Source organism: Pongo pygmaeus, chromosome 5, assembly GCF_028885625.2.
Source record: "Pongo pygmaeus isolate AG05252 chromosome 5, NHGRI_mPonPyg2-v2.0_pri, whole genome shotgun sequence".
NCBI classification, from domain to species: Eukaryota; Metazoa; Chordata; class Mammalia; order Primates; family Hominidae; genus Pongo; species Pongo pygmaeus.
In genome coordinates this window covers 45,793,229-45,813,131 of record NC_072378.2, presented here as the reverse complement: position 1 = coordinate 45,813,131, position 19,903 = coordinate 45,793,229, and the positions used below count along the sequence as shown (strand labels likewise).

General features: G+C 39.3%; 1 protein-coding gene across 7 annotated transcripts in view; it reads right to left on the bottom strand.

Annotated features, from left to right (window-relative positions):
* RUNX2 (RUNX family transcription factor 2) overlaps positions 1 to 19,903 on the bottom strand; it is a 347,192-nt gene that overhangs the window by 217,543 nt on the left and 109,746 nt on the right. For all 7 annotated transcript variants that reach the window (XM_063666238.1, XM_063666237.1, XM_063666239.1 and 4 more), the window contains exon 5: positions 14,819 to 14,923. In XM_063666238.1, the coding sequence (XP_063522308.1) occupies positions 14,819 to 14,923 (105 nt within the window). The remainder of the gene's footprint in view (positions 1 to 14,818; positions 14,924 to 19,903) is intronic.

The window sequence follows — 19,903 nt, the reverse complement described above, 5'->3', positions numbered from 1 at the left end:
TCTGAGTATTTTTCCTTTCCCCTAGGCTGGCGCCACACCCACTCAGCCTTCTTCCTTGTTGTGTCACCTGTTTCAAAGTCTGTTTCTTTGGTCTCTCGATTATTTTTTTCCTTTAGAGAAAATTGTATGCACTTAGTTCAAAACAAGAGCTCATCTAAAACACTGTGTGTGTGCGCATGTGTGTGTGTGTGTGTGTGCACATGCTTTGTTTCTCATCGTTTCATCAGTGAGCTATCAGTGAATGCTTAAAGCAAACCATGTGCAGGTGTACTAATTAATTATTACAAAAGTTGCTCAGACAGGTATTTAATAAGCAAAAGAATGAATTAAAAAATAAACTTAAAAATACAAACTCTGATGCTTGGTTTCTCCAAGAAAAGTTAACCCTGAAAACAGGGCTCTTTCTTTCCTGCAGCTCCAGCTCCAAAGCTGAAAGGAATGGTGTGTTCAGCCAGCCTTTCTCAGACTTGCTCTGCTCAACTTCACTTCTCTGCCAGCCTTTAAATGCATGAAGGTTTCTGTTTTCAGAAATAAATCCTGCCTATTTCCTCTCTCTTTCCTTCCCTGTGACGATAAATTCCTTGAGGGTGATTTTTGGATTGCATCACTCAAGTTCCAGGTTATACGAACTTTGGTGTCACCTGGAAATGTTTTTAATTTCTCCCAGTAGGGAAGGAACAGACAAAAATGAATCAATTTCATAAAGCCCCCTACCTTTTCTATCTGGAATATACAAATCAAATGAACGTGGGTTTTTCTAAAAATAAAACACTATCCCCCTCAGTCCAAAATTAATAATGCACCTATTCTGATTATCAGTAACAATTTTTTGATCATATGGCAGATCTGTTCCTCTTTTTGGTCATATTTTTCTCAATTAAAGATTCTAATGGCCACTGAATCAAGACAAATTACCCTCATTATTTATGTCCACAAACCTCTGTGAGTCTGAGCTTCAGAATTATAATCGAAAACAGAAATCATGCCTTTGATTTTGAAAGCAGAAAGGTGGCACTTTGTTGCACTTTATAAACACACAGAGAATCACTAAAATGGAAGGTATTTGAAAAGCCCTCCATTCAAGCCCTCATCCTTCAGCAATCTGTACTATTTAACAATTCTTGTAGTCAAGAAGTTCTTCTTTAAATCTAACCTAATTCAGTTGAAACCTATTCTTTCTCTGACCTTGCCAGAAACAGAACAGCTGGTCACCATACATAGCTTAATAACTCTCATAATTTTGAGTCTGTTATTAAGTCATTTTTCAGTCTCCTCTTCTTGAAGCTAAACGATCCCAAGTCTTTCAACTTATCCTCATAGGTTCAATTTTACAAGCCTTTAATCATCATCAATGCTCTTCGCTAAACATTCTGAAGTTTTCCATGTTGCTCTTATGTTTTGAAACCCAGATCACCTTTGGGATTGCTTCTCATTGTCCACATAAGCCAAGGCTTTACTGCATGACACATAGTCCTAAGAGAATCTACTTATATAGGTAACCTACGGCTTTGTTTGGGTTATTTTTAGTACAAGCCCACTCCTATGGCTCTTTATCTAAGAAAACATGTTCTTCGGGACCCAGAATTCTTACGGAGCCCCAGCTACAGACAAGCCATTCCCCCTCCCCCTCCTCCCACTCGATTTTTCTCACCAGAGCTCTTCAAGGTCTTTCTCAACCTGCTTTCCCTACCAATTTGGGTCTTGTGGTCCTCTGCTATAAAATAAGTATCTAGCTAATCTGATTTGATTCACTTACTTAAACCAAGTTGTTCACCAAAAATGGCTTAGAATGTGTTATCCTTTGCAGATAACATCTATGAACATCCTGTCCTCGAAGCCTTAACTCGACGAAGAATCTCAGGCACCTGGTGAGAATGATAAGAGAGCGGTTTGGGGCCAGGAGGGATGAACATGAAGAGTCCTTTTGTGCTCCTCTAATTACACCACACCAGCCTTGGGTACAATTATAAACAGCCACTTTTGGGTGTGTGAGTCCAGTCTACTTTTTTTGCAACCTCTTCCCAACCATGTAGGCATTGCTAATGCCCTCTCACCTAGCAAAGTTAGGTATTAGATTCTGATACTGACTGTGTTCAAGGTTTGCACACAATGTACCTTTTGCCTTGATGTCTCTTCCCCCAACTCTTCCTCAAACCGGCTTCTTCTCACCCTTTAGGTCTGTGCTCCAATGTCATCTCCCCAGACAGGCCTTCCTTGGACCACTCTTCAATAGGTTCCATTCTGTTCCCTCCCACTCCATTACTCTTTACTATGACATCAGTTCCCTTTACAGCACTTATCACAATTTGCAATTAGATGTGATTATAGAGAAATGTTTGCTTACTTGTTTCTTGCCTTTTTTCTCTACAGAATGTAGGCTCCTCAAAGGGAGGATCACGCCTGCCTGGCACCTGGCTAACAGTAAGCACTCAAAATAATTTTTTGAATGAATAAATGTTCCCATGCCGGAAATATTTACATTTTAAAACACATCTCTAATTGTAACCAAAAAAAAGGCTCTGTCAGCTATTTTAAAGGGAGATGGTATTTTCAGTGGTGGGACAGGGTTGGGGGAGGAACAGATCTTTCTCAGATCCATCTAGTCCCACATCATTCAGGCAGCACAGGCCCTTCGCATCACAGAGGCAGCCATTAACTGGAAACAATCGTCGGTTCTATTGTCATGCTCCTTTTCCTTACAGCAATTATCCTCGTTTCCAGTTATTTGCTCTCCTTTGAGCTTCAATGTGGTCATGCCATTCTGTAGCATTCCATCATTTTCCTGATGTTATTTCCCCAACTGCTGTTATCTTTCACAACAGTACCAGCATTATCTATCACAGAATATCTGGGAGGATACACATCACGATGTTAGTAGTGGTAATCTTGGGAGATGAAATTATGAGTGATCTCTGTCTTCTTCTTTTTTATTATTAGTTTTTATTTTCTAGTGTGCAATTTTTTCACTTGTGCAATTTTTTAAAGTTAATTTTTTTTTTCAAGTACTAACTTCATTTCACTGGTATTCAAAGTAAGATTCTATTGAGGTTAAGTTATACAATGTATTATTTTCATCTCACAAAATTTAGTGTTTTCAACTGTTAAACTAAAATGAATTCAATACTCATTCAACAAACATGGCTACATCCATGAACTGCATGCTCACTCTGTGCCAGGCCTTATAACTTTGACTTCTGTACTATTCAGCGATGCTACTGCAGCACTAAGCATGCTTCTTATGTAACACTGCTTCATCACACCAACCAAGAATCCCCTGGGTCCGACACTTACACAGACTTGACAAATGGCAACAGGATAAACAGGAAAATATCTGGAATCCTTGCCTGTCTCTATAAATCATCTGCTGACTTGCAGAGTAACATAGGACAAATGAGTTCTCAGGTGTCCATGCCTCAGTTTACCTATGTGTAAAATGCATAATGCCTCCCTCAGAGAGATGTACAGAGAATCACTGAGGTAATGTCTAAGCATTTGGAACTCCTTGGCAGAAAGGCGCTACATAATTACTATTTGGTATTTAAGCTGCCCTTCATGTGTGCCAAGTACTTTATGATCATTCCTTAGGAGTTACTCCCAGCTACTTTGTGAAGTTGCCTTCATGTCTATTTCCATTTGAAAGATGAAGAAATAGAAGTAGAGAAAAGTTTAGTGGTTTGCTTAAGGTCACAAAGATTGCAATGAGGTCTCAAAAGAAGAATTCCTGAGTCCTGCAATCCCCTTAGCCATAAGGGAATCCACCTCTTAAACATAAACTACCCTTACAGATTAATTCCCTGTTAAGCTACTCTGAAACAGTCTTCATGGTAGAAAACACATTGTCACTTGTTTTTGTAGGCTGGAGTAAACAGTGAGGGGGTGAAACAGAAACCAAAGCTCTAGAATTAGTAACCCAGACTTCACACTCACCCTTCTTTTTACACATCTACATTTCTCCTCACTTCCTGTAGAACAACCTGCATTTGGTACCTTCATCATCTCCTTGAAGGGCCCATCTTTGCCTACTAATAATTTCCTGGGCCAATCCTAAGGAGGCATAAAGCCCAGATTAATCATCCTGAGTATCCCCCACAACCAAAATACATGCTAGCGTTTTTACCCAGATTGTATCTCATAAAATTTAACTCCAAGGAGGTAAATGAGAAGATGAGAATGCGTGTTGTGGAGGGTGCATAGGCAGCCTGAGAGTTCACGGAAAGGCAGAAAGCACCAGCTTGCTTCAGTGTCATCTTATGTCTTCCCCACTCGCCAACTACTGCACAACCCCAGGAAGACACACACCAAGCCAGCACTGGAGTCACCCCATCCACCTTGCCCAGAGCTAGTCTTACCCCAGATCATGGTCTCCTGGCCCTCTTAAACCATGTTCCTCTAGTCCACACATTATTTTCTTCCCTCTTCTTAATTCATTGATTCGTTTACCATAAAAAAGACAGCTCTTGTGGTTCTGAGTCCTGTACTCTCACCAAAACGACAGAAACGTGTGGACACCAATATCTAAGCATTCCTGCTCTGGTTGTTCAGGGAGCAACAGCCACATGACCTCTGCAGAGCAAGTGTAATGATGGAGTTCTTTAACATAAATTTGGATAAAAAGTTCCAAAGCAACTCAGTGCCTGCCCATGGCAAAAGTGTAAAATAAGGGATTCAATTTCCTCCCCCTTTGCTTTCTCCTCTGCAGGAACATTCCCTCTGACCTCCTCCCCACTCACTGACCCTAGACCTCTCCAGAGCTCTCCAGAGTGACAGGAGCTTAGAAACATTTCCCTTCCACCATCTTTCATGAATATTATCTGTCCTGTGTTCCATTTCCTTAAATACTACTCCAGCTAACCTGGTAATAATGACCTGAAAGTCTCAATACAAAGGAATGACTGGAAGTGTGGATCTCAGGCACTCAAAGCAGACAGGCTTTCAGCAGAACGCCTCTCACATCACCACATGTTGGCAGCAGCTAATACACACAACTGCTAACATTTTCAGGAATAAAAACTCTCTGAGAGTTTCACACTAACAGTTTCTCATTGAAGGAATTACTGAAGGATCTACATCAAGAAAAAAGCAAACTCAACTTAGAAGGAAGAACTACGGTGAAAGAAGGAATGATAAGCAAATGAATCAATAAACATAATGGATAAATACAAGTATAAACATTTTTTAAACACCGATAATGACTAATCCAGGAAATATAAAACAAAGATCTACTAAAATATCAGATAACGACATTAGAAGAGAGGGGGTGAGACTGAAGTTTAAAGAATGCTAAAGTTCTTGTATGGACAGGGATCATGATTAATTTTAATAAGACAAATAGACATAATAAAATGGTAAAGATAATAGTAAAATAAAAGAAATACATTCAATGATAACTTGCAAACCAATAGAGTAGGAAAGCTAGCATGTATCTAGAACAACAGAAAAGGAATACTCTGAAAGGAAAACATTTGCAAAAGAGAGAGATATGGAAATACAGAAACCCAAAACTCTCACCTTTCAATAACAAAATCTTGCACTTAAGAGTATATCAGAACTGAAAAGCATCAGGAATGCTCATTGCTACAGCTGACCTGCAGCAAAACTGTGATGCCTGAAGTTGGCAACCACTGGCATCCAGGCCGGCAAAGGTCCTGCCTGCTGCACACTGCCACTCACTGTTTACTTTCTAGTACCCAGGATTTTACTGATCACTCTCCCTCTATCTTCCAAAACCTACTTCCCAAAAAATGATTCTATATCACTTGTTTTTATCGTAATAAGAATTTAAGTCTGAGTTACCTTTTCCAGGGGTGCTTGGGTTTAAGCCTTAATCCTAAATTTTAATGAAGGGTTTTGGTCTTCCAACAAATAGATTTTCACCACCAGTGCACAGTAGCAGAGAAATTCTGAGAAGTGGAGCCCTTCCTTTGCTACTTACAAACACAGTCTTTTATTTTAACTGTTACATATGATCTTGAATTAATATTTTAGACCTAAATGGTTTTTATGCCTCTTCTTAATTTCCAAAAGTTACTTGAACAAACAAGAGTAATTAGTTATTTTTTATACCTGCCTAAATAAAAACTTTAGAGATTTTATGTGAAGGCCAAAGATGTTCTTTAGTTGACATCATAAATGTATCCTATAAAAATGCTAGGTAGGGACAGGTATGAATGGGAAAAGCAATACAACAGATCCTTTTTTTCCCTGCTATTTTTAAGTATATCCTATTCACTGGTCTAGTCTTCCTTGAAGAAATTGCCATGGCACAAACAAAATAGAGGTGAACAGAGTATTTCAGTGATCTATCAGGAATTATCTTTCTTGAGAAGGAAAGGTCATTTTTATTTAAAAAAAAAAAAAAAAAAAAAAGAAAGACCAAAAAAAGGGGGAGGGGAACCTCTTTCTCTCAAGTCCCTGTCAAGTCCCTAACACTATTTTCAGAATGAATGATTTCTGACTTACACTAAGATACAAACTACTGACACATTTGGATCAAGCATGTATGTGTTTTTAGAACACATATCACTTGAAAACTTGCCATGCCATATTTAGTTAGAAGTAAATATATCAACTGGAACATATGCACGCAGAAACTGTGCTCTTGCTGTGAAAGCTACAGCACCTTGTTAACACAAGTCCAATACAACGAGAACACACATTCAGAGCTGGGAAGCCCGGGAAGAGTGCAAAGGAGGGACACGAGCATGTTTTAACGGCTGTGATAATTTGCCATGAAAGGATGTTAATGCCATAGCTCCTTGCTGCAGCATGCCATGTGCTGCTGAATTAAATTACTGCCATGCAGTCCGCGAGGGAAGGAATGTGTAAACAGGCCATATATCCTTGCATCAGTTCCACAGAATGTTGCACAACACAAAATGCCTCTCGATGTGTCATTTCCTTCTTGGCTATCTTCCCAGCTCCTGACAGCCAGTCAACAAAAAAAAAGGACTGAAAGATATTTAAAACTGGTCTTCTCAAGAGCACATTCCACCAACCACCAGACATAACCTCCACCAGCGCTTCTGACCCATCCCCCTGCCCCCCTCATCCTTCTTGAAGAAAGGGAAACAGAGAACAGTGGGGTTTTTTTACTGTTATTATTCTCTTAAGTTGAAGAGTTTCAACGATGTTTTATATACTGGTAGCCAAGGGATTAATATCTATGACAATCAAATTGCTGCTTGTATTTGTCAACTTGTAAATATCAAAACATGGCATTTACCCATAAATTCTATTCCTTGGGCACTTTGGAGACAGTGAAGAATCCAGGAGAAGTCTGAAAGTCAGGAAGTTAAGGGATTCTCTGCTAATGCTTTGTGCTAAGGACTAAAACCCAGGCCTGTGGCATCTGGGGCATGGCGCAAAGCCTATCAAGTTTTTTCAAATCATCTTCACAGACTGCAAGAATGTGAATGCAAGAACTGTGTCCAGAAGAATCAAATAACCTTAAAAAATACATCTGCTGTCCCTCTATCCAACATATTTTACATGTACCCTCACCTTATTTCACATGTGACCAATCTCTAAATAAGCATCTTCCTGGGCCGGGCGCGGTGGCTCACACCTATAATCCCAACATTTTGGGAGGCTGAGGCGGGTGAATCACAAGGTCAGGAGTTTGAGACCAGCCTGGCCAACGTGGTGAAACCCTGTCTCCACTAAAAATACAAAAAATTAGCCAGGTGTGGTGGCACACACTTGTAATCCCAGCTACTCAGGAGGCTGAGGCAGGAGAATCGCTTGAACCCAGGAGGCGGAGGTTGCAGTGAGCCGAGATCCCACCACTACACTCCAGCCTGGGAGACACAGCAAGACTCCATCTGAAATAAAATAAAATAAAATAAAATAAGCATCCTCTTTTGGTAAATAAGCAAAAGTCATGGGCTAGCCTTTGGCATAAAAAGTCTATTCCTTCACCCAACTAAGATGAAAAGTAATGGAGGATAAAAGTAAGCTGCCGCTGACATCAGCTGGAATGAGGAAGAGAAAAATGTCAACCCCTCCATTCTCTCCACCCTTCACCAGGCTGGAAAGCAGTCCCAGAACTAGGTGGAACAGCGTGAGAGAATAATGAGATGATGTCTTGCCTACACCACCTGTTTCGTTAAGTCTGTTAACTAAAGTTTGTTAAGGTAAAACTTCTGCAATTGGACATGCCTCAAAAATACAGAGAAATAAAACTTCTCTGAACAATTACAGATTTGTTGATGAATTGGGCACAACTGAGAATGAGCAAACAGGAAAAGAAAATAGTTTAGCTGCAGGACCTAAGCCTAACAAGCTGAGTGAAGCAGGATACTAAGGCAAGCCTAGAAATACCAACAGTACTCTCTACTTCCAGATAACCTCTCACTAACCTAAGCCCCAGACCCTTATTGAAGCCACACACAAAGCCAAGCAGAGAAATGTTGCAGCCATGTACTCTGAGCTTGCAAGAAAGGAGCTAGATTACTGGAGGGAAAAAGGCAGGGCTTCTCCTTTCTCCCACCAGGTCGAGATAGGTGGCTGGCTGATCAGTGGTGAATGCCAGTGCCTTGGCAGGAAGTACAATACAATTCACAGCTTTGGTCTCTCCTTGAGAGTAAATACGGTTTACCCACCTGAGACCCGACACACAAAAATTTTTAGAAACCCACTCACATGTGTCAGGCAGTAGGTTTGCCAAGGTGCCAGCAAGCAAGAATTTCAAAGTTGGATGATACAAAGTATAAAACCTCTAATCTTGGCCAGGCGCAGTGGCTCACACCTGTAATCCCAGCACTTTGGGAGGCCGAAGCGGGCAGATCACCTGAGGTCAAGAGGTCGATACCAGTCGGCCAACATGGCAAAATCCCGTCTCTACTAAAAATATAAAAATTAGCCAGGCATGGTGGCACACGCCTGTAATCCTAGCTATTTGGGAGGCTGAGGCAGGATAATTGCTTGAACCTGGAAGATGGAGGTTGCAGTGAGCCTAGATCAAGATCATGCCACTCGAAAAAAAATTTTAAAAATTGAAAAAAAAAAACCCTCTAATCTTAACCATCTGAGGATTCATAAGATATTTCTGCTACAGACTTGTCATGTTGCCGGGTAAGGCTCATACTTCTTTTTGTTCAAACATCTAATGTTCTTCTCACTTGAGTATTGATCTGCTAATACCAAGCACCACAAGGGAATACCCACCACTAATTCATCTGATATTTACCAAATCTGTTCAATTCAGAGTGACGCTACCATTAGACTAGTAAATTTGGAGTCATTTTCTTTGAATGTCCCCTAGATTGAAAAAGCCAAGAGTCCTTTCAGAAGATGGCACCTTGAAAAGAATTATTTTTCCTGTTGTGACAATGACAACTGCCAGCTAAGCACTTATGTAAGTTGATGACATTGGTGTCATGAACCACATCCCCCAACATTCACACCATTGGTGGTTTTTTCCCTTAAATCCAGGCTGCACCTGTGTCTTGCTTCAACCAATCAAATCTAGAGGAAGCAATTCCATGCCAGTTCTGAGCCTAATCCTTAAGAAGGCCCAACATCCTTGGGTGCAGTAGCTCACACCTATAATTCCAGCTGCTTAGGAGGCCAAAGCAGGAGGATCACTTGAGGCCAGGAGTTCAAGACCAGCCTAGGAAACACAGTGAGACCCCATCTCTACAAAAAATGTAAAAATTAGCCAGGTATAGTGGCACATACTTGTAGTCCCAGCTACTCAGGAGGCTGAGGTGGGAGGATGGATCACTTGAGCCCAGGAGTTTGAGGTTGGAGTTAGCTATGATCATGGCACCGTACTCCAGCCTGGATGACAGGGCAAGACCTCATCTCAAAAAGAAAGAGAGAGAAAAAAAAAAAGGCCTGAGAACTCTCACTTTTGTACCTTAGGGAGCCCTGAGCTGCCGCCATGTGAGAAGTCAGACTCAGCGGGAAAGACCACATGGAGAGGCTACGTGGAGAGGAAGAGGATCCAGGATTATATGGAAAGAGATGCAGTGGGGCCTGCTGTTGCATCATTCCAGCTGAGCCCAACCATGCAGCCATCCCACCAAGGCATCAGACACATAAATGAAGCATGTGGGATGTTCCAGCACCAGCCACTATCTGATTGCAGCTACTTGATAGACCCCAAGCCTGACAAATAGAAAAATCATCCAGATGAACCCCAATCAACCCACAGAATCATAAGAAATAATAAACTGGATGTTATATTTGAGGATAGTTTATTATTTAGTAATAGACAACTAAAAAATACAGCAAGAGAATTTAAAGTATCCTGTGTAAGCTTATTTACTTTTTCCATCCTCTGCACAACCAGTAATACCTTCTTCCATCAGTCCTCTTCCCTAACTCTGAACCACTTCTATAGAATATGATGTTGCTAACCAAGTTTTCACATTCCTGTAGAAATTATTTAAATCAGACTGGAGGTGGAACCAAGTCCACAGATGGAACAAGGGATCCTAATAGAAACCGATGTTTCAAAGAGCTAGGTATCTAAATGCATTACTATTACTGCTGCTGCTACACCACTTCTCCGGCTGACAGTCGTTCTTCAGAGCTAGCTTGCCAACAGAAGGTCAATATGCCTTGCCTAAACACAAGACTTACAAATTTGGGATCTTAAGTATGATGTCATGTCTTAAAATGATAAGCTGGCAAAGAAAATAAATGGCATTTTGTAAAGATGTGCACCATTTTCATGTTTACGCTACTTAAGATGAAGGTTCTAATAAGTCATCGGCTATGTTCCTTTAAAGGCAAGTTTTATAACCGAGATGAATCACAACTGCAAAAGATCAAAGTTAAAAAACATCAATGATGCCATAGGGTACTTTTTAATCTTGTAATGAGTGATGATCATGTGCTCTTATGAAGTTAGTCCAACTGCCAGCACCAGATGTGTATATTAAGAAAAGAAGTTGTTTGTGATGTGACAGCACTGGTTCAGCTGCCAGATACAGAAAACATAGAAGGATGAAATCTTTTGGATTTTTGAGTGAAAAGCAAGTCTTGGCAGATGTGTTGATAGGCAAGGCCTCACAGTGGGGTACTAGTGGCATAGCATCTGCCCTTGGACTTTGCTGCAAACAAATTAAATTTATCATCAATTCTGCACAGCTTTCCCTGAGCAGCATGAATATCTGCTCAGGCATAATTTATAATACTTATTAGTGTCATTTACTAATGAGCAAAAATTAGAAAAGCCATCTGCAGGGGAAAAAAATAATATACTAGAGGACAGAAGCTATAGATGGTATCTGTTTCCTAGAGGCATACCATAAGCAAAACTCTACAGCAAACCTCTGACACTAAAGAAAATTGATGTAATAATAGCTGACACTTAATGAACACTTACTACATGACAGTCACTGTGCTACCCATTTTACATACATTACAACATTTAACATTCTTGCAGCAACTGATGAGGAAGGTATTATCATTCTCACATAAAAGATGAGAAAACCAAGGCAAAGAGAAGTTAGGTAACTTGCCTGCCTCCATACAGTTAATAAATGGTGGAGTTGGGATTTCGATCCAAGCAGTCTGACATAAAGACCCAACCAGTTAACCCAGAATTTGTCCTTGTTCAAACAGCTGAGCTACCAGAAGCAGGTTTTTCAATATATATTCAGATCTTTAGAGGAAGGAGTAAAATTCCATCAACAGGAACCAATAGTAGAAAATCCTCAACTCCTTCAAGGCACTATAAGTGATAAACAGAAGTATACTACTTTTATGACTAATAACCACTAATTAAGGAATTATAATTTGGGGGAGAGGAGGCTAAACAACTGCATATAAATTGTTCCACTCCCCCTGCCCCAACACTGCCCCAGGAAAGCCTTTTACTAAAGCCCTTCTCTGTTAAGGATCAATAAAATAAGCCACTTTGAATAAGCAAGGGTTGACAAACTACAACTTGGCCCACCAATTATTTTTATAAGTAAAATTTTAGTGGAATACAGATCAAGTATCCTTAATCTGAAAATCTGAAATGCTCCAAAATGTGAAAGTTTTGAGCACCAACATGATGCCACAAGTAGAAAATTCCACACATAAGTACATAACACAAACTTTGTTTCTTCCAGGAAATTATTTAAATATTGTATAAAATTATCTTCAAGCTATGTGCATAAGGTGTATATGAAACATACATGAATTTCATGTTTAGATTTGGGTCTCATCCCCAAGGTATCTCATTATATACACAAATATTCCAAAAATTAAAAAAAAAATTGAAGTCCAAAACACTTCTGGTCCCAAGCATTTTGGATAAGGGATACTCAACCTGTATAGCCATGACCATGAATGTATGTATTTGCTTACGCTGCTTTTGAGCTACAATGGCAGAGTTGAGTGGTTGTGACAGAAACCACCATACGGCCCACAGAGTCTAAAGGATTTGCTATCTGGCACTCTGTAGAAAACGTGTGCCAATCTGTGTTCTAGAGGATCTCCCATTTAACATTATATGCACCAACTAATCAAACTCCTATTATACTCACTGTTTAAGAAAATTGGAAATCTTGTGCATTTCCCACACCTGGGAGTGTCAAAATTAAAGAACCATATTGAGAAGAGTGCTATGCTACAAATATTCAATGCCCAGGATGGCCAAAAGCAGGGAGGAAAAAAATAATCCAGCACAGAATCCAGGTTATAGGATTCAGCTGTCACTCAAAGCAGACCCATGCTTCTCTCCAGACACTGACTTCGTCAAGTCACCCCATGATGTCAGGAAAATGACCCCGCATTTTCACCGATATTTTCAGTTAATAAGAAATGTTACTCAGGCTTATCTAGGGCAGGTGGTCTACCACTTGCAGATCTGTATCTGCTTCCACCGCCCACCCTGGGCACCACACAAAGCTTGAACTCAGGTCCCACGTATACCACCTGGCCCCTCTACTCCTAACTCTCACTGCTTTCAGAGCACTCCTCTGACTTTACAAGGCACATCTCTGCCTTTACAAATTAGCCTATTGACTAATTTGGACCAAAACCTCTCTGAAATAAGGTACTGCTATCCACACTTGAAACAGAAGTGACTTTTCCAAAGCTACCCTGCCTTCTCACTTATTGTCATATCGTTCAGAACAGGGAGCACCTATCCTTCCCTCTTTCCTCTCCCAGCCATCAACTTTTGAGCATCAACTCTTGTGTGTATGTACACATATACACACATAAACATACACACACACACATACACACACACACACACGCACACAAACACACGCAAATGGTTTTTCCAAGAACTGAGAAAAGCAGCTGAGATCAGCAGGAAACATCTTTAAGAGATAAGTATTAGTGGTGCTACATTTTAAAAACCAACTATCCTGCTATATGCATTACTAAAATGGATGTCCTGCCTTTTCAGGAATTCCGGGGCTAGTCTGACCAAAAGTTAGAAGACATCTTCCATCATAAGGCATCATTCCCAACTTATGGCTATCCAGAAAAGGCAGGCAAAGCCCCAAACCAGGCAAAGCTCTGTTCTATTCACCTGCACTCCATAACCACTAGCCCTTAGGACTAGAGACTTGGGGCTTACACACATGTGTACAGCAGTCACCTAACAGGGCATTCCCAAACTGAACAGACAGGGCCAGCACTGACTCAACATTATGAACCTGGAAGAATGCCATACACATGAAAGGAGAAGAAAACAAAAACCTCAAAGACTTGCTTTTGAGGCAGGAAACCTCCCTAGTTCAGGCAAGCAGTCAGCCTTTGTGAAAAGAGACAGCAGCTAAAGGGACGGGACCCACCATATGCTCCCACTGCTAGGAAGGTATGCTGCTTGGGTAGAGGCAAAACTTTATGAGACCTTTTCTCTCATTTTAGGGGAAGAAAAGATATGCCACTCTCATGGTCTAGGCAGGTTGATTGTTATAGAGCAAGTACTTCTGCCAGCTATGCCTCCACCACAAACCAAATTGAACTCCCTAAATGCAGTGGTTAGGATTCCAATGTATTCATTCAGCAAAGGCAGAGTTCTATATGATGTTTCCATTGGCACACAATTGTTAATGGTTTATATATCAAATAATCTTTAATCTCTAAATATATTTAAATACCGCTATGCTGAGTTTGTTCAAAGCAGTTTTTTGGTGGGGGTGGGGGAAGCAAACCTCGGTCAATTTAGATTTAGAGGGAACATACATATTGGCCCAAATAGATTATGTGCACTACCTGAAACTGATTGCCGGTGAAACCTTCTGGATGTCCAGACAGACAAATAAACCAAGATGGATTTAAAGGTGGTTTGACTCTATCTGTTAAAAGAAAACTACCTATAACAATTACTAGAGCATGACCAAACAACAGTGTTGTAACAATCAAGCAAGTTATCATTTGCAAATAAATTCTTTGTAATTAAGCAGTGTGCTCTTCATAAAGGGAATTGAGTGGGCGAGTTAAAAAGCTAAAACACATTCTTAGGCCATGGGAAACACATGCCAGTGCTTTTTGACTAAGCTCAAGATTTTTAAGTTTACTCTTTTCTTCCTCAGCTCTCATGGGTCTATTCTGCCCCATTATGTTCAGTACATGAGCAAAATTTCTTAGCAAATAGTTAACAGTGACTGAATAATTATTCACTCATTTCCCAAAGCTACAGAGGCCTTAGTGATTGTGTGGCAAAGGTTAAAACCGTAGTTTTATTTTCTACTAACTCTGAAGTTTGACTAACTGTCCCTCACTAAAAAAAATATATGCAGATAGCAAAGTCTACAAAGACACTATGGACATGAAAGTGACACTAACTTATTTGGAATAAATTCCTCATAGGGTCTCTGGAAACTCTATTACCTTCTTCAATAAAAAGGGGAGTACTTACTTCTGGGTTCCCGAGGTCCATCCACTGTAACTTTAATTGCTCTGTGATAGGTAGCTACTTGGGGAGGATTTGTGAAGACAGTTATGGTCAAGGTGAAACTCTTGCCTGCAGATATAAAAGGGGAAAATATACAGTGAATATTAAAAAACAGTATTGATGATTACACAGCAGCATAGATTTCCAAATTGCATTTAAGCATCTCTAAGGAGGCAATGAAACAAAGACAAGAGGCAGGACTCCTTCTTCTAAATTGGAAACCCTCCAATGACCACTTTAGGACATTTCCAAATTTGCTTAGAGTCAAGATCATTGTCCTCATTGTAGTGCTACACAGGAAGACTCCAATTCCAAAAAAGCTCCTCAGTAGCAACAGTTGTAATGAAAACAAAACCCTGGTCCACTTGAGGAAGGTTCTTTTTCTTTCAGTTTTCTCCAACATCAGGAACACATCCAAGCACAGACAATTTTAGAAGTCTTTATTTAGGGTTAGGTCATGACCTCACGAGAGAACAATAGTAAATCATTGTTGATTATGTTATTTACTTCACATAGCTTTAGCATTTCATTTGCTTAGCTGCACTACAATAAGAAGATAAAAGAGGAAAGTTCTTATGGGAATCATTTTAACAGGAGCCAGTGTCTCCTGTCCTGGCCTTAATGTGCCTGTGGTATGATGATTTCATCATTACTGGAACAAAGTTTTTCTCCTCCCTGTCCACCCCTCCCCTAACATACATCCTTGCTGTTAAATCTTGAAATAACTCCCTGACAGTGACTTACTTTTTGCTAAATGAACATGACATCTCTCAATATAAACTCAAATTTTGCTTTTAGCAGAAGGTGTGCTTCATTGAAATATTACACCTGATGCTTCAAATTAATGAGCTAAAAGCGATGAATAAGAAGGGGAAAAGAGACAGGGAAAAGTTTGGTAGCATATTTGGATGTCTGTTTTCTCCAGAAGAAGATACCATTCTCTGTTGCACAGACTGACTAACAGTTGTAATCAGTTAGATTTGCAACGGTTAATCATGTCAGATAGTCAAAACTGCAAACTGTTACAAGACAGGAAGAGGTGGGCGTGAAACAGTGACTCAATAAAACATTCAGCAATCTCAGGCCAGAGTACTCATTTAGTCTGCTCCTGTAACAGACCTTTAAAAAGCTCATTTTGTTTTGCTTTGTTTTTTTGGTCAGAGATTCTTTTTCCCTTACTGAAAACTGAGAGTATTAAACCAAAACACAAATCTTTGACAATATGTACCAATGCAAAGTTTAATGCAGTCTTTTCAAAGCTTAATATGGAACAGGTTATATACAAGGCTTAATGGAGAACAGGTCTTTGGCTGTCAAGTCTCGTGAATGGGTTTTCTTTTCAACCTAGACCATGTAAGTTCCTAAAATCTGTTTAAGACGCACATCATTTGTTACTGAGTATAAATAGTTTTAAGTCTCCCCAGCTATACTTTTCAATAGCCAAGGGGAAAAAAAACAGGAAAGAAAACACAGGAATGGGGTGGGTGCCATTTGAATAGGGAAAGGTGAATAACAATTAGAAACGTATTACGTGCCACTTCATACACATTATCTCAATTAATCCTCCCCACTTAGATCTCTCACCCCCATTGCACAAATAAGGAGGCTGAAGCCTCGAGAGACTTAGTAATTTACCCAAGTTCATACAACTAATAAATGAAAAAATGAGGATCTGAACCTCATTTTTCAGACCCTAAAATTAAGGCTCTTTTTTTTTTTTTTAATATTCTGTCACTTGGCCACTTCCTTAAGTGGCTTGGTCACTTGCCATTTAAAAAAATTAATAAGTAATTTATTTCTAGATGCGTCCCAATCAGCTCTATGTGCCCAAGAAACAGTAAATATAAATGGACTAATGAAATACCTCAGGATGATGAAAGCATCTATTTTTAAAGTGTCATTGATATATTTTATCCACTATATTGGCTATTACACGGATTTAAATAATTTATAATTGGTTAGCAAAGAGAGGCTTTATTATAAACATTAAGACTAACCAGAAGAATAAACCAGCCAGGAGTCCAAACTAGCTACAGAAAACTAAAAGCCTACAGAATTAGAAACCAGAAACTTGAATAGGAAGCCACTGGGTCCAAGTTAGAACCTCAAAACAATGGAAAGATCGCAAAAAGTGAAACAGCTGAATCTCTAAATTGAAAGTTAATTTACACCAAAATATTTTAAAGTGCCATTTTGGGGTCAGATTAGTGGTCTATGGGCCCAGGATTGCCTTTCTAACAGTGGCTCCCATGGCTGTGTTTCAGAGTCAGTTTTCATCTATGGCACTCATCTTAATAAATCAAGGATATATACAGATCTCAGTTATCCTTAATGTCTCTAAATAACCTGGTAGAAAGATTGTCGGCCGGGCGCAGTGGCTCATGCCTGTAATCCCAACACTTTGGGAGGTGGAGGAGGGCAGATCACCTGAGGTCAGGAGTTCAAGACTAGCCTGGCCAACCTGGTGAAACCCTGTCTCTACTAAAAATATAAAAATTAGCTGGGTGTGGTGACGCACGCCTGTAACCCCAGCTACTCAAGAGGCTGAGGCACGAGAATCACTTGAACTCAGGAGGCGGAGGTTATAGTGAGCCGAGATGGTGCCACTGCACTCCAGCCTGGGTGGCAGAGTGAGACTCCATCTCAAAAAAGAAAAAAAGAAAAAAGAGATTGTCCATAAATTTATTTAAACCAGTTTTGGTAATAGTTCTACTTGAGACCTTTACAACTTACTTAGGATATTAAAAGTCATCTATGCTTCCCCTAAATTCAGGGCGACGCCTCATGTAGGAACAAAAGCCAAAAATAAAATTCACCCTTCAAGTATAAAGCACTTAAATTTTCAGAGTAGAATGAGTTCTCTATAAAAAACTGCTTTTAAAAAGAGATGGGTTTGGGGGAGGAAACAAGCAGTTAAGTATAACTATGATCTGCCAAAATCAAACCCTAAGGATCAAGATGTAATTAACAACTACAGCAAAAGTGAATGAGGCTCCTTCTGCTTCTTATTGCCCCTTCAGAAGAAATATGTATGCAATGTTGAAGAAATTTTCAGAAATTACCAACCAATTTAGTAATTGGTTCTTCATCCTATAATAATAATGCACTTCTTAAGTCAAATGTTTATGTGGGCATTCATGATTTCCTTAAATTAATTTTTTTTCAAAAATCCCCTTTTTATCATTTTCCATAAGTGATAAAATACAGGCTCTTATTTTAAAATGCAGGCTCTCAAATAGGGAGCTAGCAGTCAGTAGATAACTAATTGTGTCATCCATGGCTTCATCAGGAAAAAGAAAGCATACCAAAAAAAATTTAAGGACCAAAATCATTTTAAACACTTCTGTTTAAAATATTAACGATAAAAAAAGGAAAAACAATGAAAAACCTTAAGCCACTCCTAATTTAATGCAAGTTCCACTGATGCTCTACTTTTATTCTAGCACTTTCAAAAGTTGTGGTCATAAGATGACCCATAAAGTCGAAGTCAGTGGGGACATGACTCCTTTATAATCTAAGATTGTTTTTCAGTTTCTGAGAGTTTATGTTTCTACCAGTGGAAAGAAAAAAAAAGTGTAATATTTGAGGAACTTGGTATTTTTTTATAACACTACTGAAAATAGAAATATTTAAAGCCGGGAAAGAAAATATAATGGTAGCAGCATGTTGATCCAGACTTAATAGCTTAAGAGAAATGTAGAAGTGTGAAAACCAAAGAGGAAGCTGGAAGAGTCTGTTACAAAGCAGGTCAGGTGGAAGGGGTACAAAGGCAGGTTAAAGGGTTTCCTGTCACTGAAAAACTGACCCATTTTTTTTTTCAGAGTGTGATCTGTTATCAGTGTCCTCTGTCCTTTTTTCCGCTTCATCTCAGCTTGATATTACGGTTTCCTTTCATACAATGTTAATGCAGTGATATAAAAATATATTATTAGTGATAAATCAATTTTTCTTTCTCTCTCCACCGACTCCCCCTACCCCCCATCTAAGTCTTGAAGACAAGTCTGGACCAATTTCTCCATCCTGCCTCTGGCAGCAGACTGTAGCATTTCAGATCCTCCACCAAGTCCCGGCTGCTTCAAAGGAAAAATCCTACTTTCTTCAGTTAAGATCATAAGAAATATAGGGGGAGGGGGTCAGCTCTGTTTGGACATAATTACACTTCATCAAAAGAAGCTTTCTTCATCTTCCATGCGTGAAAAGTCTGCAAGCAGTTAAGTCTGTCTTTTTTTTTTAAATATAAAAATTGCTATTTGGGAAACCAGCCAAAACTCAGAAAGCCAATATAGTAAAACAGTGCACACCCTTTGTTTCTCTTTGAAGTTTCTTAAATAAATATGTTGAGGGTTTACAAAGTACACTATCACTTTGACATAGTTTCTACTTAAATTGATCAGAAAAAAGTTGTGCAGCATCTATGTAATACAAAAGTAAGATAAATGAAAACACTAATTTGAATCTGTAATGTAAAATTAAGCATGGCACCCAATCCTTTAAAAACTAAAATTCATTACTCTAGTTAAAAAAAAAAAGTATTATTACATAAGAAGAAAGATGCAATTCAGAGTATACAGGTAAATCATCATGTTCACATTTTTCTTGATTCTTACTAGAAAAAAAGGAAAAACTTTAATTGCATAGTGGACCTGCATAAGTAAATGAGAAAAAGGAAGAATGAATACACACACACACACATACTCCAAACCTAATCAGTCAATAGTGATATAGGATGTGTCTTTTTTCCTCTTTTTATGAAAGTTAACTAAACCTGATGCAGAGATAACCCCCTTAGTTTTGATTCTACTAGAGTCTGTGAGCCTCATTTTATTTCAAACAACCTGTCAGTGACAGTATCTCATTAGCATGAATCATTTTTTTTAAGTTAAAAAGTACAACTTCTTGGCCCTGTTCCTAGAAAGTAAACTAACACTACTCATCGGAAACAGCCTTGCTTGAATTTCCCTTATCAAGTTTTTACAATGGTAATAATTTGACATCTGATCCAAACTAAAGAGCAATTATTAGACATGGTTTAAAAAGTGGTGCTCGTCA